The sequence below is a fragment of the Lacerta agilis genome, chromosome 1, assembly GCF_009819535.1.
Source record: "Lacerta agilis isolate rLacAgi1 chromosome 1, rLacAgi1.pri, whole genome shotgun sequence".
In the NCBI taxonomy this organism is placed as follows: Eukaryota; Metazoa; Chordata; class Lepidosauria; order Squamata; family Lacertidae; genus Lacerta; species Lacerta agilis.
Genome location: NC_046312.1, coordinates 48,516,091 through 48,541,459, shown reverse-complemented (window position 1 = coordinate 48,541,459; position 25,369 = coordinate 48,516,091). Strand labels below are relative to the sequence as shown.

At 41.3% G+C, this 25,369-nt stretch overlaps 1 protein-coding gene and 1 non-coding gene across 7 annotated transcripts in view; both read right to left on the bottom strand.

Moving 5' to 3' along the window:
* Positions 1-278: 278 nt before the first annotated feature.
* The window catches only part of CKAP5 (cytoskeleton associated protein 5), a 58,661-nt gene continuing 33,570 nt past the window's right edge, over positions 279-25,369 (bottom strand). For 2 of the 6 annotated variants that reach the window (XM_033148702.1, XM_033148693.1), the window contains exons 25-45: positions 24,697-24,891; positions 24,073-24,205; positions 22,859-22,947; positions 21,800-21,868; positions 21,325-21,450; positions 20,160-20,309; positions 19,572-19,775; positions 18,975-19,110; positions 17,657-17,850; positions 15,046-15,218; positions 13,310-13,483; positions 11,740-11,860; positions 10,609-10,788; positions 9,837-10,024; positions 9,082-9,157; positions 7,985-8,173; positions 7,758-7,895; positions 6,547-6,630; positions 3,394-3,550; positions 2,333-2,487; positions 726-974 (exon numbers count right to left, since the gene is read on the bottom strand). In XM_033148702.1, the coding sequence (XP_033004593.1) occupies positions 726-974; positions 2,333-2,487; positions 3,394-3,550; positions 6,547-6,630; positions 7,758-7,895; positions 7,985-8,173; positions 9,082-9,157; positions 9,837-10,024; positions 10,609-10,788; positions 11,740-11,860; positions 13,310-13,483; positions 15,046-15,218; positions 17,657-17,850; positions 18,975-19,110; positions 19,572-19,775; positions 20,160-20,309; positions 21,325-21,450; positions 21,800-21,868; positions 22,859-22,947; positions 24,073-24,205; positions 24,697-24,891 (3,180 nt within the window). Of the gene's footprint in view, positions 975-2,332; positions 2,488-3,393; positions 3,551-6,546; positions 6,631-7,757; positions 7,896-7,984; positions 8,174-9,081; positions 9,158-9,836; positions 10,025-10,608; positions 10,789-11,739; positions 11,861-13,309; positions 13,484-15,045; positions 15,219-17,656; positions 17,851-18,974; positions 19,111-19,571; positions 19,776-20,159; positions 20,310-21,324; positions 21,451-21,799; positions 21,869-22,858; positions 22,948-24,072; positions 24,206-24,696; positions 24,892-25,369 lie in introns of all 6 variants that reach the window. The other 4 variants (XM_033148708.1, XM_033148717.1, XM_033148726.1 and 1 more) reach the window with 4 other exon arrangements.
* LOC117061830 lies at positions 11,580-11,689 on the bottom strand. Its single transcript, XR_004428157.1, has one exon. It is a non-coding gene; the product is annotated as a small nucleolar RNA SNORD67 (small nucleolar RNA).

Sequence of the window (25,369 nt, the reverse complement as noted above, 5' to 3'; positions counted from 1 at the left end):
GATTAAAATACAGAGGACTTGGAAAGTGGTTTTTTAGTGGGTGAAATGTTCTGCCTCTGCCCCACGCTATTCTGGAAGCCATGGTAAGACTAACAGTGCTCTCAATAGAAATCAAAGATTTCTTCAACCTGAAACATGCTTGCGTCTCAGCTTCTCCATGAAAGTTAATCTGCTGTTAAGGTTTACACAGCAGCTCACGGACAACTAGAAATGCTGAGTCACTTGTAACTAAGAACATGGATGGACATTTCTCACCAACAGCCACTGCTGCTCCCAGAGAGCGTTAATGCAAACTTTATTTACAAAAAGACACTTAGTTAATTCATGCCATGCGTCCGTACAGAAACTGTTCAAGGATTATATGGAGAAGAAGTTGTTAAAAATAAAAGTAAGACCACTAAAGAGCTTCTAAGAGTTAAGAGCTAAGAAAGAGAAGACAACTTTACAAATAAAGTTATGAGAAACTGGATTGAAGAGAATGGTTGTTTACAGCTCTGTACACTAAAACTAATACAGACAGTCTTCTACGGTCAATAAATGCTCACAGAGAAGCAAAGTATGTACAAAGACTTGTGCCACAATGACTTGGATCCTCCTCCAAGATCTGCTGTATTATACACATAAACCAGTTTGTATACAGAAGGCCTACATGAGGCCACTTAACTATGAAGACTTCTAGTTTAGTAAACTAAAGATGGACAGCTCTTCAACAGCCTGATGCAATTTCACTTGCGGCTGCTTTTTATTCTCTCCAGTCTTTTTTTCAAGTCATCAATATTGGATGCTGCAGAGGAGGAAGTGGTGGTTCCAATGCCAGAAGAGTGGGTCTGATTGGAGTCCAGATCGATGTGCTGGTATTGTTCCCGTGACTCACGGAGCTGTGAAAGCTTACTGTGGAGCATATCTGTGGAGGATGCAACTGTAGGGACTGATGGCTTGGACAGCTGGGAGGTCAGGGGTGCTCTGTCTTCCTGCTGTGGACAGAAACAAGGCTCAAAACACTTGTTCTAAAGCAAAAATTATCAATACCAGAGCATTTTCTGTTCTGCTTACTATTTGGAAATCATTCCAAAAAAGGTGGTGTGCTGATCCTTTTACGAGTTTAGAATAATGAGTGGATTCATACTCCTGTGCTTATAGTGCAATCCTGATTATGGGATTGCTAAAGTGAACGATCCAGCATCTTGGCTTGCTCCTCCACCAATTGCGTTTTCACCACATACAGCATCTGTCAGCTGGAAAGAAATTTGCTCAAGCACGCTTGATGCATAATAAATTAACACATGACATTTGTTTGAGTCCACATCAGACACAAAGCTGAAGCTTTGATGCTATTCCATTCTGAGAGGGAGCCAGTCTTTGTAGAAGCAAATGTCTAACAATACCTTTGTGACTGAACCAAAAGCATCTTAACAATTCAAAGACAGTGTGAAAAATCAGGTCACAACTTGATAGCTTCCATTTTCCCCACACTCATTAATAATAATAAGAATAATAAGAATAAGAATAATTTATTTCTACCCTGCCCTTCCCGATCCAAAAAAGTGCTCAACTGGAGCTTCTAGATGGTTCACACATCTAAGGAACCACTAAACACTGTTCCAAAGTTTATCTAGCTGCAGTCCTGGATCAGTTTCTCCAGTGATTCATCAGGTATTAATGTACTAGCATCTCTGCCCCATATAAACAGTATGTTTCTTTACAATTTTATCTGTTGTCACAGCTCAATACGCACTGATTAATTCTGTAACCTTTACACATTTTTTTTGCAAATAAAATATTTTATTGCCACAAAACCATTCTTTTCAAGTGCAGTCTATACACAGGCTTGCCCATCTATGCTGATATGATAGTATGCCAAGCCTACACACACTCATAGAACAATAAGCAGTAGTGCAAAAGCCTGATGTGTAGAGCTTTGGAGGCAAAAATACATTAGGCCTTCCCCTATCAGAAAGTTCAAGTACTACATACAAAGAAAAATGTGTATCATTGGTTGAGAGATCAATGAACTTCAGAATCCATCACCCAAGAGGCTCAATGGTTTCATGACAGGCAAGATCAGCAAGCCCCTCCTATGTTACAGGGAAAACAGCAGCTCAAGTGATATCACTTGTGCTTTGCCTTTCCTCAGTTCTGTGCAGCGCCTGAAGTAGCTTCCTGTCCCAACTGGCTGCCCCAAGGAGTCTAGCGAAAGCAAGTAGTCTGCAAGCAAAGATGTGTCAAGCCTTCTGCCCCAAGAGCTAACAAGCCATGAGAAAAAAGGATTCACCAAGAAAGAGAGAGGGTGCTGAGACACAGACACTGCCGCATACGTAAATCGAGAGAATACCTTTGCATTGTCAAGGCCACATCGTTGCCTGAGGATTTTTAGCCTTTCCAAGTAGACGGAAGGCCCCACCTCTTCCCCATTGGCATTTCCTATAGATGAAGGGACTGTATTGGTGGGAGTAGGGATACACGATACCTCCATCTGTGGAGAAACCCCTGGAATATGGAAAAAACAAAAACAAAAAACAAACACAAACACAAAAAATGAGTCCAAGCAGACACCAACTGAGGATTGTGATGTTTCTCAGGGTCCATGTGGTGTAGGAGCTGCTGCACTTTCTGCGCTCCTGGGATAACCTCAGAAGCCTTGGACCATGAGTCCACCGCATGACTCCTCCTCCTGCAAGCACTGCCTTTCCTGAAACGGGAGCAGTGCTGGCTATGGGAAAGAACCAAGATGTGGGTTCTTCCTATGTAGCAGTTTGAGGCTTCTGATGATTTTTAAGAGGTGAAGGAAAATGAGCCATGCTGCGGTGGCCCCAGTGTAGTTCGGATGCCAGGATGGGTCCTTATTGGTTCAGAGGTCTTTTACACATCTTTGCGTTAATATGCCTACTTCTGCAGGGAGTAACATTTATTGTTGATTTACAGCAGCTGTGACTTTGCAGACTACTTGCTTTTACTAATGTTTTTGTGGATAGGAAGGCTGAGAACAAGCCTTTACATACGTTACAAAGCAATTAGGAAAGGCAATGCGCAAGTGCTCCATGACTCGTGCTGCTGCTTTCCCCACTTGCATTGTAGCACGGGATGGTGGGACTTGCTGATCTGAAGCTTGTGGATCGGGAGATACAATTTTCTTTGATTCTACGTAGCCCAGGAACCAGCTCTTAGGGGGGAAAGTCAAATGCAATTACCTCCTGAGGCCAACAGAAATATGCTTGGTGAGAGACTATTGTGCAATTGCCCTATAATGTTTTTCATACCACCAGTTGAAACAGGTAAATTACTTCTGAAGCCCCCTGCAGTCAATTACTAACTTGGAGAAAGCCTGACAGCTGCATTAGGATGGCAGCCATTGGCTCCCTCTAGTCCATGCTGTCACAGTGCTCTGGGAGTTACCTGTAGAAGGAATGCGCCCTTTGCCCTCCCTTTCCATTTCAATCAGTCGGAGACCTCGTTCCACATAGCTCTGGAAGAACTGTGAGGAGTTTTTTAGGAAAGGCTCAATGTCTGCATCAGAATACTTCTTTTTATATTCATAAAGCTCTGCCAGACCCTGCAGAAAGAAGAGCATCAGTCATTCAAAAGTTACATGTTTACAAAATCACCACCAGCTTTAGGGTTAAAGGTCAGTGTGCTGCAAAACTGATAAACACAACCGAGTTTGAAGGTGTCCACTACAAAAGGCCCATGGCCAAACTGCTTTTAATTTGGCAGGATTTGTTTGCTTTGGATGGGCTTATATGCCAGGAAATTTTATCCATATCTGTCAAATGGTGTGTGTGTGTGTGTGTGTGTGTGTGTTACTTCCCAATAAGTAACTTGGACGAGGAAATCTGAAATGGTTTTGGACTGACTCGGCACCTCAGACTGAGGCAAGCTGTTTTCCCAAGTGCCATATCAGGGTCTGAACCTAAACTTGTGGTTGGTATACACTCCTAATGACTTCCGGCGAGGACGCCATCGCGGGCGGTCGTGGGTCGCTTCGGCAGCGAAGCGACTCAGGCCGGCCCGGAGGTAGGAGCCCCGCTACTGCAAAGCAGGGCTCCGCTAAACCGCGGGTCGAGCGTCCCGCGGCATGGGCTCTCCGGCGAGCCCGCTATGGTTCCGAACCCTTCCCCCGTTCCCCCTGTAAAGGGGAAGTGGGGGTGAAGGGACCACGGAGCCGGGCTGTGGAGGCATGCCCCAACCGGACCGGCGAAGCGGCGGCCGCCGCTCGCGATGAGCGATATCGTTCTACCTGGCAGAAGGAAAATAAAAGAAGCCCGTTGGCCGTGAGTACGTGAACAATTGAATCTATCTTTGACATTTGGCGCTCCGGGAGATACGACGGAAAGGAAGCCCGTTTTTCTCCCTTTGGTGGAAAGAAAGTAACTGCTTTGATGGCGACTGCTGTTGCAGTGATGGATACAATGTTTCGATTTTGACAAGTGAGACTGATTAGACCCCTCCCGGGGGACTTAAGTTGGTGGGAATATTTCTTTCTAAAGTGGACAGAATGTAATCTTTTCGCCCTGACTCCAGGGAAAATGGCTGCGGAGACTTGTGACTGAGATGGAAAAGTACTGTGACTAAGATGGAAAATACTGAAACTTGATACCCTATGCCCACTTCTACCATGTTGGGTTTCGTTTTCAAGCTGGTTTTAGACTCTGGACTGACTCACGAACAAAGGATTATTTTTTTTGAAGTTAGAATTGCTAAACCAGAAATTAATTTTGCTGAACCAGGATGTTGCAGAACAGTTATATCCCACAGGAAAGACCATTCAGAACATTGTTAAAATGGAAGAAAACCTTGGCAGAGAGCTGAGGGGAATTATTGAAGAACAAAGTATAATGCTTTTGCAACTCCGAGAAGATGAAAAGTCCTGTTGGGGTGGGAGACCCAGGATGAGAAGATTTTTTATATCCAATTTCTGGGGTGAGAGCCCAGGAATGATGGGGAAAAGATTTATATATTTACAATTTGAAGAGGAACGGAATTTTGAACCGGAGATGCTGGAAGGTGATGATCTGTGTACCCTGATGCTCCCTGTAAGGACTGTTGTGGATTATGTCTGGAACTGTGGACTTATAAGAAAAGAGGACATTCTGAAAAATGGTTTTGGTGTAAGATGGAGGAACGTCTGGGGGGAGACCCCGAAATGGCGAAAGAAAATGGTTAGAAAAGGGATAGGGTGAAATGTATTAAGGATAAAATTAGGATGGTTTATTATTGTTCCCTGAAGCCGGTGTGTTAAGATTTTAAGTTTTTGAACTAGAGAAGAGATATTTGAATTTTTTTTTTTATTAGCAGCAGTCTAAGTGAAAGAAGATGTATGACATGATTTGATATAAGAAGCAATATGTTGTGTTATGAAGCTGTATTATTAATTATCATGAAGTTATATTTGGAATAGATTTGACTTAAGTTAAGGAGTGATAGATTATTGTGAAGTAAAAACAAGATTTTAAGAAGTATGTTTAGTTTTGATTTTTAAATGATTTAATTTCAGAGATGAGAAGTTATTAAAGTAAAATTGGAATTGGAACCAAAGGAGAGAAAACGGGGGAAGTCACCTAGTAATGATTCGAACAAGAAAAGTTTTTTTTTGTGTAAACAAGAAAAAGAATTTGGTGTATTTGTATTTGTTTTATTATGGTTTGATTGTTGGGTTTGTGTTTGGGTTTGTGTTGGTATATGTGTTATGTTGTTCTTTGTTTTGTAAAAACCAATAAATTCTTTACAGGTATACACTCCTAACATCTACCACCATCCAGAGCATTGTCAACAATAATTAGAATTAGTCCACAGAATGACGTTCACACAACACACATTGGCTTTTCAGAAACAGAGCATTTTGACTCCTTTAACCCATCCAGATGAGGAAACAATCATATGTACCTTTACCTTAGCCAGGTGAATCAGCCAGCATACATCTCACTGACATGCAAGGCACAATGTAACCCTGTGGCACTATGCACCATAGCACTTTCCAACGCAACAGCTGCCACCTTAGCATCCCTCTCATTAAATTGTCCCAATCTCTGTGTACAGTACCACTGGAACGCTAAAGAAAGTGCTCTGTCCATGAGAGAACAGTGATTTAGACCATCCAGGTGATCAAAGTGCTTTTAAAAAAATATCCCAATCTGGAAAGGCTCCGACTCCAACAGACAAAGGAGGACTGGTACTTACCATGAAGATTACCTCCTGCTGGAGTGCAGAGTGCATCTAGGATCCACTCTTCTTTGCTAATCAACCAATAGCTGGTTTTCATTAAGACTCATGAATCAAATCCAAGCCGATTCACTATATTCTTTACTTCATGATGGACAACACTCCCAAATGAGCCCTCTGGGTCCCTCCTTCTCTAACTTCTAATAAATTATGTTTAAGCCACCAGAGGTTTTTCGCCCTCCAGAAGGAACCGCTTAACTTTTTCTTGCCTCTTGATCCAACAGAAGGAGTGAAGCCCAATCTCGTTACACACAACACTCCACCAGGATTTCATGATAAGTACCAATGTTCCTAATTTCTCACCTCCCACCATGGTAATAAAGCCCTCACCTCTTTAGTGTTTTCTTTAGACCCAATTTTCTTAAATATCTCTGCTAAAATATCATTCACTTTGGCCTTTGGTGTCTTTTCATCCTATAAAAAGAAATTGAAACATATTACCAAAATAGAGGGGTGACAGTATAGACAGTTGAAGCATTTCTATAAATATAATAAAGGGCAGATAAGTTGTCCTGATTGAACCAGTAGGTGTGGGTTGCTATTTCTATTAGAGTAAGAGTTGTTTATTCACATACTATAGAAGGGGTCAGCTACAGATTCCATACATTTTGCACAATTAGGAATCTCCATCAACACCAACAAGTAGTAAGTCTATGCAATGACATGGTGCTCAATAGTCAAGAACTGTACCAGGTCTTGCAGTATAAGTCAAGCCCTGGTAAACCATGAATGCACTAGGTGACCTGGAGGCACAGGATTACTGGACTGGGAAGAACTTGCATCAACCACCATGCAATGATACAGGTTTATGGTCAGTTGTAGGTTTGTGTGAGAATCCAACCCCAAGCAGGATTAAAGATGTACTGTGGTGAAGAAACAGATGTGCACTCTTCCACCTCTTAGCTATCCTGTTCTGAAGCTCTACAACCTATGATAAATCCACACACACACACACACACACACGGGATGGGGAGAATCACTGTTTCCACGTTCTGTTTCAGATGAACCTCTGGACAGAACATAGACATTTTTAACCTGGGGGGGGGGGGCGTCCTAGGAACCAGCTGAGATAATAGGAGGCCAATGGGCATTAACACACACCAGTAAGAATAAGACGTTAACCTTGTAATTAAAGAGGCACAAGATGCAACAATGTTAAATTAAAAATGTGCATTTTAACATTAGTACTTGCTAGCAGTTGTGCTGCACCAAGTTTGTATGGATTTGAATTTCAATGTTACTGTTCTAGAGGAGACAAAGTTTCTGTCAAGAAGCAAGCCACTCCCTCTTCATACAGCTTTCTCTTCTGTTGGCTACACATGATCAAGGGGAAGAGGAAGGCAAGACAGGCAGATCATGCTGCATTCTCCTTCCTTTAAAAATGAACAGAGATACTTGAAGGGCTTAATCAGTCTTCTGAATGGTCTGAGGTAAAAGCATGACACATTTCAGAAAAGATTCCAGTTCTGTGCTCAGCAAACTGACCAGCTTCACACCTGGGTGTCATGATTAACAATTTTTAAAAAATATGGAATACATACTGTGCGAGAAGCTCCTTTTTCTGTGCCTTTGTCAGACTTGCTTCCAGTTTGGTCCAAGGAGTGTTTCATCATTTTGCACAGGTGGGCCTCTAACTCCGACTCATTCTTGTTATCTATCATGGTTAGATGATCCAAAAGCTAGGAAGAAGTGTGATACCTTTTACTTAAGAAACCTTTTGTTATTCCAGAGATTATAAGCACCTTGGGGTGAAGCAGTTTGCTCTCACCTTGGGTCCCTTCAGCTTGCACAAGGTGTGAATCAAAGTCTTCAGCGTCCGAATTGGGAATTCACTTTTGCACTGCTTTAGTTTCTCTTTTGGAAAGACCTTCATAAAGATGTGGATGTCCAACATGATTCGGTCCAGATTGATAGTGTTGATAGTTTCAGGGAGAAGTCTTACCATTCTCCATAAACACTGTGGGGTAGGGGGGAAAGGTAGGTGGTTTCTTTTATAAACATTAAGACAAAGCAAGTCCTCACAGTAATCTAAGAATGTCATCTCTGAACTTGGTTCTTTGAGCTTTAAATGATGTAACATATGGATTATTTCTTCACAATGGGCTTGTCCAAGTGCCTGCCCAAACACAAGAATGCCCCAAGTCCTGCTTGCAATGTCTTTGTAAATGTTGCAACCACCCACTCAGTCCCCAGACTTCCATGCATTGTGTGGGGAAGTTTGTAGGGGGCTTCTACTTGCATTTGCTTGAATAGGAGTAGACTCATTCATCCTACAATTGTGAGCAGAGGCCCCCTGCAGGCTTCCTACACAATGCAGGGAAGGTTGGGGAGTGGGGGGAGGGCACAATGGCCATGAAGATATCCCCATTCATGCTTTTGAGCACTCACATGTCTAGGTAAATGCAGGAACCTGACATGTTGTGATGTCTGAGCTTGAGTTTGTTTTCTCCCAAACAAATCACTGGCATTAAGGAAAGAACAAACCTTGGTTAGTACTCTTGTTTGGCTGGAGAGAGACAAGCCACAAGCCCAGGGGCCACAACAAGTCAGATTCTGGCTTGGTTCCCCAAAAGCATGGCAAGAGCATAAGCTGTGCAGAAAAGAAGCAAGAAGTTTTCAACAGCACAAACAAACATGCTCCGCATTCACATCAAATTATAGTTTGTTTTAAACTGAGGTTTAATGTGATTTGCAAATCAGGCAATATTAAGTTGTACATTCATGCTAGAGTCATTTCCAGTACAGCCAATAACCACACTTTTTTGTAGAAGGACCAATATTAGATGTAATGAGAGAGTCTGCTAATACACAATCACTATGCAATAGGAAATTGAAATAAAAAAACAGAACAAGAACAATACACACCTTCATTACTAGTTCTGAGAACTTGGGAGAGCTTGCTGTTGTTAATAGACAGTCCTGGAGAAGAACAAGCAGGGCACTAGGATGAAAAAATGCAGCAGCATTAACTATACAAACTCCACAAGTTTCTCCAGAAATACATGGGACAACACAAATTCAGCTTCTTAACACAGTGCTATGCAATTTCTTGCACAATATCAACATTTTCATTATTATTTTATAATTTAATGTATTTTTATTTTTATTTTTATTTGCATGCTGTTCTAAAACATCAAGCTTTCTGGGTGGCTTACAATAAATAGGTTTTAAAAAACCTACTGAAATACAAAGAAAAAAAAATAAAACCATGAAAGGGAGTGGGGAGAGAATCCAATAAAAATACAACAAAACTTGCTGGAGCATCAAAATTAAAAGAGTTTAAACAGAGGTCCAGACTGCTCAAATTATTCAAAATACTGATAAAGAGAATGAGATCATTCAGCATTTTTAGAGATAAGTCTGGATCAGATCTCAGATTTGTACCCATAGAGTACAGAGATTTGAACAAACGTCAAGGTTAAATGACTGGCTGGGTTTAGTGTAACTTGATCAGCAACTGCAGAAAGATCTGACAATGCAGTAATAAACTATAACAAGGAAGACCAATAATATCTCATCAAGCAGGTGTTCAAATTGTAGCACATGTTAAGTCTTGTGGTAAAAGGCTACAGTGATGAGGGATTTGTTAGATGTTTGCCCTTAGGCAAAAATCTATTTACCTCAATATGTTTGTTTGATCAGATTTCTCCAGAACTTTTACCACCAAGAGGTTGACTGATTTGATAATCTGCTGGTCTTCCTCTAGATCGTCAACTCTCGAATCCAGCATTAAGGTAATGAGGCCATGCATCAAGTCCTTCAGCACTCCTGCAGAGGCCTCCCGGGCCAAGCTTTCAATCTGGAACAACTGCCAATGGAATTCAAGTGTTAGATACCAGGATATATTCAGGATAAAACACTACAGTCTAGATTAGCACCCCAAAACTCCATTTCTTGCTGCTACCTAGAAGTTACAAGAGAAAAACCTACATTTTTACTGATTTGAGGGAAGCAAATAGCTATATTCATACATGTCACTGAAGCTTTTTAATGCCAATAACGATAAAAATACTGATAAAAGTTAGGGATAAGCACCAGTATAGGATTTGCTTTTAATCTGTATCTGTATGAAACCATATATGCTTCAAAACTGCTCTTGTGTCTTTCCGGTTAAATCCAAAGAGGTCCCCAGCTCTATTGTCTATGATGGAATTTTTTTTAACGTCTACAACTTTTTTCCTTTTCCACAAAGCAGGATGAAACTTGCAGGTAAAGGAGTCCCTCCAGAGTGGATCAAGGCTGTAAACTACCTAGATACCAAAATAGTTTGCAGCACAGAAGTGTTACAGTACTTTAAAAGGCAATTGTATAGCGCAACAAAAACTAAAGACACTATTAATTGGTTCTACTGGCTGAAACTTCCTCCATGTTGTCCCAGATCAAAAGCCTTACCGAAATCATGTTTCCAATGATGCAACTGTACAACTTGACTATCTCATCCTTGTCTAGTTTCTCATCGGCCATGTGCGTGTTGTAAATGAGTCGCAGCTGCATGAAGGTAGCTATTAGAAACTGGTCAATGTGGCCTGACATAGCTTCTGCTTTGTCCTCTTGTCGCAAAACCTCATCAATCTGCAGACAAACGCAACAGTTGGTTTCCCCCCCAAAAAATAGTAGTGAGTTTTAAATAATGGTATCATTTCCATAAATAGCATGAAAAATGAAGTCTTATGGCCCCTTAAAGACTAATAATTTAGTATAACAAATATATAAACTGTCATAAATCTCTGGTTTTGCTGCAATAAACTAACATGATTTTCACTCTAGAAATTAAATAGAAAATTCTTTCCAGTAGCACCTTAGAGACCAACTGAGTTTGTTCTTGGTATGAGCTTTCGTGTGCATGCACACGAAAGCTCATACCAAGAACAAACTCAGTTGGTCTCTAAGGTGCTACTGGAAAGAATTTTCTATTTTGTTTCGACTATGGCAGACCAGCACGGCTACCCACCTGTAACTCTAGAAATTGTTCTATATAGTTTCCTGTTATCTACTGTACCAACAGACATACAGTTTATGTCCTAAGAAAACCCACTTTTACAACCCAAGTACACCAGACCATAGTTTAATTACCTAAAGCTTAATTAAGAGCCTATCAATGATTCTATAACATTTTCTGGTGTTTCATTCTCATGCATGAAATCTGCTCCATTACTGCAACACATAGCAAGGCAAGCAATGAGGCTGCCCAATCTTGCCTGTGTCTCATCAACAGGCAACAAGGCCCCATCAGCTTAAACCAGCCTATGTTATGGTAGTGAGATTTTTAGTATATGTGCTGCTGAAGCAAGCATCAGGCATCCACCTGGGAGATGGAAAAGGACATTTTGCACTAACACCCTCTTTTCTTTCTCGTCAAGAACAGCGAGTCAGATGGCCCCTGTGCACTTGGCTTTGTCACCAGGGAGGTTCTGAGTGGCACTTGTGTCACCAACACTCAGCTCCACCAAATGTGCAACTCATCATTCTCGCATGTTACTTGCTGACCCCATCAGTGTTATGCAGCTGCCAACCTTCACTCACCTGTGCTAGAGCTTGGATACTAGTATTGATATCACCACTGGCTACCTGGGAGATGACAAAGTTGATGGTGGAAGCTGTGTTACTGTGCATATCATCAAAGTGTGGAGAGACGGCACGGATCCTGGGTGGAGAAAGAGTGTTATAGCTTAAAGGGCAGCAGATTCAGTAAGTCACTTAGGCCCCTGGGTTAAAAGATTAGAAGCAATATGTCATCTCCAGGCAGTTTAGATTAAAAGCACCCCATTTTCTTTAAAGCGGATGGAGCAAGTTGATTAATGTCTGAAATATTGCACAAAAGCCACCTTAATGGGGGCAACCCCCCCCCCACTCAGTATGTTGTCCCCAAAGTTATGTTTGGATCTCTCTTATCAAGGGCTGTGTAGAGTGGGGGGGGGGTTAAGAAAAGGTGCCAGTACTCATATCTTGATAAAGAAATTGTCACGGCTTAAGAATTAGCCTCTGTTTCTTTAATACAAAAGGAACTGAGTCAGCATGAGTCAGTGGCCTATATCGGCAACCTTTCACCCAAATATGCTTGTGTGTGTGTGTGTGTGTTACACACACACACCATGATCTGTTTGGGTGTTTGTGGTGGTTGGGTTGGTTGGTTGGATGGTAGAAAGCTGGTTGTGTTTGATGTGTAAAGCTGTTGGTCGTGGTTGGAGAAGTTTTTGTTTTTGTAATAAAAGCAGCATTCTGCAAAGTACTCTTTTTCAAGGACTCTTTGTGCCGACTAGGGTCCGAGAACCAGGCAAAGGGAGGCAAAGGAGGTCAGAACCATTTTATTTTTTCAAAACACTGACAGAAATGTTATGGGTGCCAGCAGAAAAAGGTTGCTGTAGGCAGCAAAAAGAAGGGCGATGGTACTCTGTACCAGAGGGTATTGTCACATAACAACAATGGCTGTGTACAACTGGCAAAGTAAACCACAAAGGCTTTTATGCAGATAAAATGTTAATATATCTGACCCTTTCCATCATAATTCTGCTTCCAAAATCCAGGCTTTCAAAGAATTTGAACATTTTGGCAAAGGCTATGAACAGGAGATAGTACTGTCCACAATAAGCTTTAAGATTCCATACCCCAACCCAACCTCCAACCTTTGCCTTAGCCTATAAAAAAGAAAAAATATGCTCTGTGACCTCAATGGGAACCATACCATTCTCAGGATGTCCAGTGTAGCTACATCTAAGTTTCATAGCTGCACAGCAATACCATGTTTAATGCACACCATTCTGAACATACTTCTGGTAAGAATTTAGTATGAATGTGAATGAAGATATTAGCCATTGTACATGTGGCTAATAAAAATATTTGGGGAAGGGAGATGATATTTGAAAGAATAAGCAGCTATATAAAGTGCAGTTTGAAAGCCTTCCTGGTTTGACACATAGTTTCCACATTTTAAAGCTTCTCCCTGAAGCTTCCTTTATATAAGGGAACTTGGCTTCATCTAGGAGATTGATATACCTAAACCACACACACACACAGAGAGAGAGAGAGAGAGAGAGAGAGAGAGAGAGAGAGAGAGAGAGAGTTGCCTCATTAACAGCCCTTGATCTTCACTCACTTGGGTTCAGGGATCAAAACTGGTTCAAATATATCATCCAGCTTGTGCTGGACAAGTGCTGGCATTTCACATCGCACTGTGCCATTGTCATTTTCTATCTCATCTAGATCCAGTTGAAACTCCCGTGGAACTGCATGCGTCGTCTCCGAGTGGCCACTCATGTTACGGGCTTGGCTATAGAAACCAAGAAAAGCATTTTTAATTATCAGCGTTCCACAAACCTACCCATCATGTCACCCGTGGTGACTGCCCCTCCATCACACACCCCCAGCGCACACAAACCTTTTCAAGTTCTCCCTGAGTAGCATATAACTTGGAGAACGGTGCCTTTTCTCCCTTCCTGATAGGATTTTGCAAGAGGCACAGCCAAATCAATTACCCATCCTTTCCCCAAGTTTTTTGCAGTTCACAGAGGACTCTAGAGAGAAAATATGTTTCTCTTTCTCTCTGGGCTTTTGCAGGATTTGGGGAAAAGTTCATAGTGATCACAAGTAATGGTTGGCTATTAAGCCAAGCTAACATTTGTGGACCTGATTATTATGGCGGATGCAACAATCCATGCTAGCATCTATCACTAGTTTCTAAGCTTTCATATCAACATAGTTAAGGAAATCTATTCAGCCCCATCAGCAATTACTGTAGGTGCTGGGAATCCAGAACTTCTTGATAATGTGCTGCTGGCTTCCCCTCAACACCTATAGGCTTTGCAGCGCGGGCAGCAGCAAAGACATGCACTACTGCACAATGCTAAACTAAATGTGACAGTAAAACAATCCTGGTAGGTTCATTATTCGGCTCTCTTCCCATATAAGGGAAAGACAATACTGTAAATGCAGCCCAGCGAGCACAAAATGCCCTAGAATGAGTTTTGCACTCTCCAAATTCAACTCCCCATTATGCCTATTTTGCTAGAGCCTGTCTACACAAAAGGGCATTTTAGAATAGAAAAAAAAACACATGGCATGAGGAACAAGAAGTGTTCCATTTCCAGAAGTGCTTTTAAGCTTAGATTTTACTTTTAATTTCCTTGTATGATCTTCCCAAATAATAGCTGCTGCATTACATTTGATGCTGATCAGGCTCCAGGTATCTCAAATCTTCTACCAGTGACTCAAGACTGGAAGGGTTAAAGCAATTTGGTCTTACAATGTATCCAGCTGACACTAACACTAGTCAGATTCCTGAAAATTGCAAAGTTTAGCTCTTTTACAGCTGAGAGGTAAGCCACTATTATCAGTATTATTTTAAAAAACAAAAACATAGCCAAGAGACAGCAACCTGCCTGACACCACTCAATGATTTTCACAGCAAAGATGGGAATTGAAGCCAGGCTTCCCAAACACAACACTTAATATGAATTGTTGCATTGAAATCAATGGGACTTATTCTCGGGTATATTTAGGATTAGGGCACGGGAAAGGTAAGACAAAGCTATAAGAGCCCTGCTACCAAGGATTTAGTGGTCAGTACTTACATCCTATAAGTGCGATACATAATTCTGTCCATGGAGAAGCAGTGAAAAAAGGCACAATACCATTTAGAAAGCATTCAAGACACGACAAAACAAATGAAGTAAGGTTCAAACATTTTGATTTGCAGCATTTTTTGCAGTTTGCGACACATGCAGACATTGATGATTAAAACAAAAGACAAAAACACGAGGCAACAGCAAGGTATGCTTTTTGCACAGACTGTGGAAATGTCAGGCAAACACTGCATTTCCCCACTTTACGTACTTGAGTTTGGAAGACATGTCTTCAGCCGGTCCTTTCCTCAGCATGTTAGCATTGGCACTGGCATTCTGAGTCCTCTGTGGTTTCTCTTCCACCTGCTTTGCTGAAGTGGCATTTGGTCTCTTAGCAGACCGCTTTATTCGCTCCTCCAACATGCTCATGTCTTTCTCCGAAAGCTGTACAAGAGCAGCAACTTTTCAGTGCCATGACAGGTATGCTCCTTAGTTCAGACTCCAATGCCATTAAGAGAGTTTCGAAAACTTTGCTGTTCCTATGTACTACTAGACTTACAATACAGCTAACCCCACCCCTTAGCCTAGTTCCTGTACTCAGCAATTATGCCTACTGCTGTACTGCCTTTTTAGTTATAAAGTGTACCAAAACTCCTTCAAGCATCAAGTAGGAACAGGCAGAATCTGCTGTTTAATTAAATAAAATACCAACACAACAACACCCTCTACAGCGTTGTGAAGGATACACAGTCCAGTTTGGGAAACAGGCTAAAGGAATTTAGAGAAGCAGCAATTTTGGGGGGAAAATTGATTGCAATAATACTTGCTTAGTGAATGATTATATAGTTTCAACCACTGAAAAAGCAACATCTATTTATGAAGAATTTGATGGAATTAGAGAAATCAGGTATTCATGAAGGAAGGAAAAGCCAAAGCTTCATTGCCTCCCATATAATCCTGATTAGGAATCAACAGAGTGGTTATGGACTAAAATGAACCAAAGAGTGAAGGCGGTCACTTCCCCTGGGAACTTCCACCTCTAGTTTCCTGTAGGCAAGTGCACCCCCACCCCTCTGTCAAATGGCACCTCAGAGGACAACCATGTGAATCTACTTTTCAATAAGATCTGAGACCCACTTTATCTTCTCCTATATGCACAACTATGTAATAAAATGAAGGGGCTATTGCTTCCCCAAATTCCTTGTCAATTTTGGAAACCAACCTATTCTCTTTGCGTTGCACTTGCCTATGGTACATTCTGGGTGCTCCCATTACTCCCAGTGCACCTCTCAATGCAGACAAGAATCATGGAATAAATTATGTGCTTCTGCTTTGTGTCTCAAGATCAACGACAATACAGGCAACACAGTGACCAGTAGCACTACAATTCTTTTTGCATTTTATACATGACATAGTATAGAAGCAATGTGATGTAATGTGTTGAGTTTATGTAGTTTTCATGCATATGCAGGTCATCGTTTTAATAATTCTTTTGTAGTTGTGCTGAAGAAGATTCCTGCGAAACAGTCAAATTATGCGGGATCACTGTCTACGTTGTTGTTGGCTTACTACCTCAGCACCATAGAACGCAAATATAAAGCTTTACAGCTTGACCTACCGGATAGCATCTATTATATTGTTTCATTCAAAGACTCACATTGCTTCAACAGACCTTCTGAGATTCACAGACCTGTGTTTATTTGGCTTTAGATTCACAAGAGAACCTTATAAGTCTATATATTTGTTTATGTTGTACTATGTCATGTATAAAATGCAATCAGAATTGTAGTGCTACTGGTCATCATGTTGCCTGTATTGTCGTTGATTCCAGTTTGCAACACAGGGGTTAATTGTTTGGATACTTTGTCTCAAACTGTCTCACTGTATCAGTATGCCACTGCCGGTTTGTGAGATGAGGCTGAGTGGCTTGTATGTGCCTTCTCCGACTGATGCAATTACCTTCAGCTCCTCCCTGCTCTAATAGTCCTAAAGTATTTTGAATTACAAGGCTCAAAGCAAACAGAGAAGCCAAACTGCTTTTGTATGTTGCTGTTTATAAATACATTCCTTACAAGGAAGTCAGCACTTACTCCTAAAAATAATAATAATAATTTATTATTTATACCCCTCTCCCCAGCCACTCTGGGCGGCCTCCAACAAATACCAAAATACAATACAGAGTCACAAATTAAAAACTTCCCTAAACAGGGCTGCCTTCAGGTATTTTCTAAATTACAGGTAGTTGTTTATCTCTCTAACTCCTGATGGGAGGGCGTTCCACAGGGCAGGCGCCATTACCGAAAAGGCCCTCTGTCTGGTTCCCTGTAGCTTTGCTTCTCGCGGTGAGGGAACCGCCAGAAGGCCCTCGGTGCTGGACCTCAGTGTCCGGGCTGAATGATGGGGGTGGAGACGCTCCTTCAGGTATACAGGACCGAGGCCGTTTAGGGCTTTAAAGGTCAACACCAACACTTTGAATTGTGCTCGGAAACGTACTGGGAGCCAATGCAGATCTCTCAGGACCGGTGTTATGTGGTCCCGGCGGCCACTCCCAGTCACCAGTCTAGCTGCCGCATTCTGGATTAATTGCAGTTTCCAGGTCACCTTCAAAGGTAGCCCCACATAGAGCGCATTGCAGTAGTCCAAGCGGGAGATAACTAGAGCATGCACCACTCTGGCAAGACAATTCATAGCTGTTCTAGAGTTCAGAATTCATCATATTTTTTTTAAAAAAAGTATATTTGTTCCTGACACTCAAACAGAGCTTTCAACATTAATTGCAAATGACCTGAGGAACTTGACCATCCATTCATGACATTATCTGAGTGACACACTACTAAACATTCAATATTTTAAATATTGCCTGTCCATTTCTGTTTACTCACATTTCCAATCTGCTTGAACACTTGGTCTCCATGAACATTGTAAACTGTTACAATGGTGTTGAGTGCAGCATTTCTGACAGTGTTGTCCCTGTCACCAATATGAATGGCAATTTCCTTTAAGACTTTGCCTGGAGTTGGCTGGCACACATTCATGCCGTATGATTCAACAAGACATCCCAGCTCTTCCAAGCATTCTACAGAGAAACCAAACAGAAATGGACATCTATGAAAACAGAAGGCTATACCCATTTGGTTTACACAATACTTGTTGATGCTTCTGTATATTCTAAAACTGATTTATTATGAATAAAAATAGGATCTTTTATAGTAATTTTATGAACCCCATGTGTTTGCAAGGGAGAGGTAGAGTGGTATCCAACTAAGTTACAAAATCAATTAAATTAATAGACCTATGTTAGTTAGTAAATGTACATTACTTTCAATTGCTCTACTGTATATATGACGAATAATGGATGCAATCCTTTGTCTTCAAGAATGCTGAGTAACCCAGAATTAAGTCTTTGCTAGTTCACATTTTTCATTCATTTGCTTAAAAGTTTTCAAGAAAGCACTGCTTGAAAAACTTAATCCAAAACTCCAGCATAAAGCCTCTGAATTACAACTCATCAAGAAACACAGTTTCCTTTGGCTGAATAGAAATAATGATTTTCATAAAAATTGCATAATGGGTGAAAATTAGTTTATGAATGCCAGAATATTCTGGCATCAGGACGCACCTTCCTGAAATCACGGAGAGCTGTTGCCAGTCAGTGTAGACCAGGGTAGCCAATGTGGTCCCTTCAGATATTATTGGACTACAGTTCTCATCAGCTCCAGCAAGCATTGCCAATGGTCAGGTATGATGGGAGCTTTAGTACGGCAACATCTGGAGGGCAATGCATTAGCCATCCCTCAAGGTAGACAATAATGAGTTAGGTGGGCCAATGGCATAAGGCAGCTTCCTATGTTGAAATGGATTCAAGTCCACAAAATCTTATGACATAATTATTGTAGTATAAGGGACCACAAGGCTTTGTTTCTGTAAATTTAATATCCTGATCTGCAGTGCATTTTAGTGACCAACAGCTTCTGCTAATGCAGAGCTTTCCAAACTGTGTGTCACAACCCATTAAGTGTGTCGGCTGCAGCGTGTAGCTGTGTTGCACGAACGATCCGTGCACTCTTCCTGGGGCTGGAAAGGGGTTAGTTTAACCTCAGGTTTGATAGTAAAAGTGAATTACTGTGTCATTAAATGAATGTCTAAAAAGTGTGTCACCAATATGAAAAGTTTGGAAACCTCTGTGCTAAAGCATCTCACCTGCCCGTTGTTTTGAGTTCTTTGACTTTGTTCCCTCCATGATAAAAGTGAACATCTTGCTAGCTGGGTAGACAAGGCACATCCTGTTTAGAATGGCACGCACATCTCTGCGGATAACATCTTTTGGTTCCCCAACCTGGAAGGTGAGAAGGAAATATTTGCAGATTTACAGAAGCTGGAAGAAGCCATTAGTATGCTTATTCTGGAGGGAGCTGGCTCCTAGTCCACCCCAGCCAAGTCTTTCTCTCAAACATTGTGCCTTCCAGTGACTGGGGGAAAAGAATACTAGGAAGTATGAGGATAAGGGATAAATGATGGATATTGTATGATGTATATACGAGTTGTAATAATCCATTTAAAAAAAAAGAATACCCTGGGTGTTTGGATCACTGGATACAGCAAGGAGGGAGAAAGGTTCATATTCCCCATTAGTGGGAAATGCCATGAAAGGCAGAACTGATGGAAATTGGAATACTCATTCCTATTGGCTAGAATGGTAACTGTTTTCCAGTTCTGGTTTTGCAAGCTCCAGAGAAAGGTGGGCTTAGTGAAATTTGTGAGTGACGTGACTCAAAAACTTTTGCCAGATTTGGATACCTTCAAAACAAGGTAGGGGATGAAGGAGGTGGCCTCATTTTCAGTTAGATGGTACTCTTCTTGGTTCAGCATGGCAAAAAGCAGCTTGAGGTACTCCAGGACCTTCATCAGGACACTTGTGTTGGTGTCAAAGAATCGCAGTGTGAGCCACTTCAGGATTAGATCCAGACAGCTGATCACTCCATCCCTTTCATTATCCAAGTGCTAGAAGAGAAAGCAGATTGCAGTGTCAAGTTCGGACAAATAGGCAGCACTTAAAATAAAAGTAATCATCTGAAGAGCCAAACAATAACTAGGAAGCTTTCCTGGTATCAGACACTGAAAGATGGCCGGCCCACAAACGCATAATAGCTACTTGCATCGGCTCCTATAATTAGCTTCACTGCATACACCTGTTGCACAAGGCCCAGATGAGAAAACTGGGAGGCAGATACTAATTGCCCTGTTCTTAGAAGACTATAATGCAGAGCTCTGTGTTGAACAGGGAGTTTCCAAAGCTTGCATGCTCGGGGAAACCTCCTTTATACTTTCACCACCCGTGTTGCTACTATAATTCTTCATCTACAACCGCAAATACAGTCTTCTCACCTCAACCATAACAGCAATAGCTTTGTTGTGGTGCTGAAAATCTGCATGGAACATCTCATCTTGCAACCACCTGGCAACACAGCTGGACATCTGAGTTTTCAGTTGCTCAATATATTCATCACGAGGAGTAGTAAAGTTCCATTTCAAAACCTGCGAGGGAGGGAAACCATTATCAGCACCCTGCTCAAGAGAAGGTGTGAACAGCATTAACTTCAATCCCTGAACCTAAAAAATTCACCTCAAGGTTAGGAAGGGGAGAGGGAGACTGCTTATTTTAAAGAAAATATACCTATAATGATTTATTTGGTTGGTAACACATCTGGTGTTAGATGGTTTAGGTTCAAAAATATGTAAATAGTACCAGTCTTCTAATTATATAGATATCAAAAGGAATTCATGTTTGTAAAGAGATGGAAAATATTTTCCTTCACAAATGTATCTGTTGACTTAAATATGGATACAATAAAATTTGTTTCAATTCCCAGTACAGTATTATTTTACCCTCACAATAACCTTTTAAGTGGAGTAGACTGAACCTACGCCAATTGCATTGACCCATTTCATACTTAATAGCAGTGCTTTATTTGAAAACAGGAGGTGCTGGTATGCACCCCCTCCCTGCTTTTGCCTTTCTCCTCCTCCACCACCACTGCTTCCCGCCCCCCAGAGGCATTTTGGCATGACCCAAAGTGGCGTGGCTAGAGCGGCCATTTACTTGACATGCAGACCACTCTTGTGGTGCAGCCCATGCAGCAAGAAAAGGAGGAAAAAGCAACGTTGGCCACTCTAGCTGTAACACTCTGTGGTAAAGTAGTCCTCTACCACAAAGTGCAGTGGTTACCGCCTCAAAAAAACAACAACAACCCCTGCCTAACTGGCAACAATAGTTTAGTGCTATACAAACAAGCAGTAAGCATCAAGCTCATATGTTTCCTCTCTAGCACTTTTGTGTGGAAAACACAGTTGTGTTTTTTTAATGAAAAAGCATTAAAATGTTACTCCTAAAATGAACAGCATTTAACTTACAGTAGTTTCTACACACAAATACTATTGTCTGCAAAAGCACTCTTATAACCCTTGCCAAACATCCTAAAGACCGAGTAACAGGTTCTGTATCAAAGTTCCAACATAGCCCTAGAGATCAGAGGTTGTTAATTTCTCTCACCTTTAATCCTTTTTCATCTTTCATCCTTTGCTCTTTCCCATTTGGTACTAAGATAAAAACTGGACCAGATCTGTCATCATCTTCCTTCAAGTTGGATTTGCTTGGTACTTTCTTCCCCTGTATACCCTAAAAAAACCACAACACTGAGTACACTCTTTCAAAATCACAGTCTCCTAGGTTGCAATCCTACACAATTACCTGTGAGTAAGCTACATTGAACTCAATAGCACTTACTTCTGAGCAGGTAGTGTAGCACTGCACTCCGAGTATGTTTTACTCGGAAGAAACACTATCCCGCTAGCATGCAGGAGAAAGAGATTGCCCACTCATAAGTTGTGTTAAAATGTGTGCTGAAGCCTTCAGGTGTATATTTTAGTACAAGGAAGAAAAAGCCCACCACAGTGCGCAAGTTTTTAGTGTAGCAAGAGTTCCTTCCTGGTCAGTGCACTAGTCACGGGTGATACCCACTTATTACCTGTTTGGTAGGCTTGTTCTTTGTCAGATTGCTATTGCCTTTGGTGAGGTTTGTACTAGCATCAGAATGCTGAAATAAGTCATAAAATGCTCAGTGGTTAATAGCAGGCTCCAAATCATACCATTATACCTACGGTGTATGCCACATCAGCAATATTTTTAATCCCTAATATGTGTGTTGCATAAGGTAAATATGGACCATTCTTCGTTATGTGCAAGCCTGCTGTACCTGCTTAAAAACTCCAAATAGGAACTACAATGCATCTAAAGGTAAGACTGGGGAACAGTCAGCCCACAGACTCCTCTCCTCAGCTCCACGTGGCAATTAGGTTTAGAAAAAGGGACCCATTTGTGTAAATGGGACTTTTTAAATCCCTAACTGCCTAACAGGGAAAGGAGGATTAAACCTTCCCTGTGCACCACATCCTTTCCCCCACTTCCAAATCACCCTCCCTGACATGGCAATTGTACTTGGAGATAAAATTCCCATTCTCTCACTCTTTGTTTATTCTCATTACTACAGGGTGGGGTGAAGAGGGGAAGCACTAGGCTTAGGGGGGAAGGTTACTTGAGTGCTGCTGCAGGGTAGGAAGAGGAAGAGAGTGATGGTGGCAGCAGAGACAGAGCGAAAAAGTGCTCCACCATCAGCTCTGGCTCTGCCAACCAACCTTAGCTCCCATCACTCACAATAAGCAGCTCCTAAAAGTAGTATGAACATAAATGGACATACAAATATGGCCTAACATGGAATCAGATGGGTCCCTTTCAGTCCAATAATATCTATTATTCCTAGTAGTGGCTTTTCAAAAACTCTGGCTATCCCAGCTACCCAGTCCTACCCCCCTTTAAAACAAACCCCACCCTCAATATATTTTGAGATTTTGCTCCAGAGTGCACATTATACCACAAAACTGTTTATTTTATAGAACAGGATTGTTAAACTTCTTAATTATCAAATCTCCATATAGTTTATACTGAATGTAAAATATACACAAACACAATGAAACTTCATAGACCTCAACCTTGTAGACCACTTCCTTTGTGCTGAAGTAGAATTTACCTTGGATTTTGGGGCCGTTCCTCCTGCTTTGGCTTTTTTGGCATCAGCCTTGGACTCCATGGTGCTGGACGAATAATCTTCACCAGAACCTTCAGAGCAACATAATTTTAACTACACAATAAGGCTGGAATCAGACCCAGCATGCAACAAGTTCCCCCCACATAAAGCAGATTTCAGCTTGCACCACATGTCACATTGCAAACTACTTTTAAAAGCAACTTTCACAAATGCTTTGCAATGTTCTGTTTATGTCAGAATTTTTACACCACCTTTCTTAGACATATGAAAAATATGTCTCCTGCTCAAAGAATCCACACAGCTAATCCACACTAGACATGCTCAAACCCTTGAGAAGTACTGTATATTCTGGCGTATAAGACTACTTTTTAATCCAAGAAAATCTTCTCAAAAGTCGGAGGTCGTCTTATACGCTGGGTGGAGAATCTGTGGTCAAGTATATCTCAAACTCTATATTTTAACTGGAAAAGTTGGGGGTCGTCTTATACGCCCAGTCGTCTTATACGCTAGACCTCTTTGAATCCAGACATTATTTGGTTCATATTAGGAAGGAAACCATCACTAAGACACAATATAAACTTCATATATTTGTTTGGATCTTGCTGAAGCAGCAAATTGTACATCCAGAAGTATCTAAGATTGATTGAGCTCTTAGTGTTGCTCTACCTTTAATGTTGCTTATCCATACAAGAGGGGGGAAACCATTCCTTTAGTGTTGGCCTACTCAGCTAGTATCCCAAGATAGGCAAAGAAATTGTTCTTGTCAATTGACCCCAACAGACCTCCTGCAAATTACACATATTCTGAGGGTAACATAGGACACGCCACTTGTAAGTCTCCCAAGTCTTTTGTTCCAATACTATGGGAAGAAACATGCTAGGTGAAAAACTAAAACCTTTTCCATTTTATTCAATGTGAAACCAGTGTGGAAATAATTCAGATAGGTCGAAACTTACAAACAATATGCTTAAAATGACTGCTCCTTGCCCAGACAGCACATCATGACCATAAGATTGTGATTACAGGCTTCTATTCCATAGACCCAAGGAACTTCAGTAAGATCCTGTTTATAATCTCCTAGATTTTGCAGTATCTAGCTGTAGACACACCTGGTTTATAAATATAATGGAACCTCTATTCCTCTTAAAATACAGGTTTGCTCAATGTGGGATGTCAATGGAATGAAGAAAGATTACCTGATGCAACTTGAGATTTGGCTGCAGCAGTTCCTATTGCTCTGGAAGATGCCTTGGAAAGTGGAGCAGGTTTGGCAGGCATATTAGCTTTGGCTTTTTCAAGCATGGCCAGTACTTGGTCTTTGGAAGTTGGCTAGAAAGCAAAAGAAAGCAAAAGGCACCTAATGGCACATGCCTCCTATTTTGCAAGTCACTACATACATGGAAAATAGTTTTTTCGAAACAGTCATCTGGGGGTCAACATAGTTGAAAGAAGACAGTGATCACATTCCCAGCACTAACGATATTGTGACTATACTTTGTCCAATGTACAAAGTTGTTAATTTGCAGTTTTATAAGTTGCCTTATATAGAATCAGAAAATCTGTCCAGCTAGCTCAGTGTTGGTTATATTGACCCCAGGTTTTCAGAGAAAATTCTTTCCCAGCACTACCTGGAGAAACCAGGGATTGATCTCAAGACTTTGGCATGTAAAACAAATGCTCTACTATGAACTACATTTTCTCCATTATTTAATTTCCCATAAAGCAAATCATGGTATTACAGAGACATGTGTGCAGATGTGTACACACACACACACACACACACACCATTTGTACTCAGCTATTTTGTTTGTTTGCTATACCTTAAGCTTGCCAGTGGCTTTGGCCATCTTCTCAAAGCCTAGATGCATCATAAAGAATGGCAGAGCATCTTGTGCCTTTTTACGGACATCTCCATTTCGATCTTCAAGGCAAGAGTATAGGTGAGGCACACATAAAACCAAGTCTGATGGAACAGAGCGGAGAGTGGGCAGCTTTTCAGCCAGCCAACCTAAAAGCTGGGAGAAAAGAAAGATCCCTTAATTCTGCAGAAAGCAATACACCTTGGATATAAACAGGAATCCCTGCTTATAGACACAAGTACACTCATTTTCTGCAGATCCAATGTTTTCAGAAGGTTCCCAGAAATCTTATTCCATGTCCTACAGAACATCTCTCAAATGTAATAACCAAATGATGACACAGTTTATTTAGTTGTGGTCATAGGAATATCCTGCTCCCAGTTCAGAAGATATGAACCTGCATGACTGAATCTGCAGTGAGGGGTAAAAATAACTGCGAAAGGGGAGAGGAAGGTATTGCTGAGATATTCATCACTATTTCTGTGTGTTGTGATCTTGCCTGGTGTAGTTGGCTTAGGGGATTAATCCACTCTTGCCTGGCTAACTCCTCACTTGAGGGGAAGAGACTTCCATTCACACAGCAAGGCCTCCACTTCTGCTTCCCCTCTCTCGAAATGAGCTGCAGAGAGTTCGG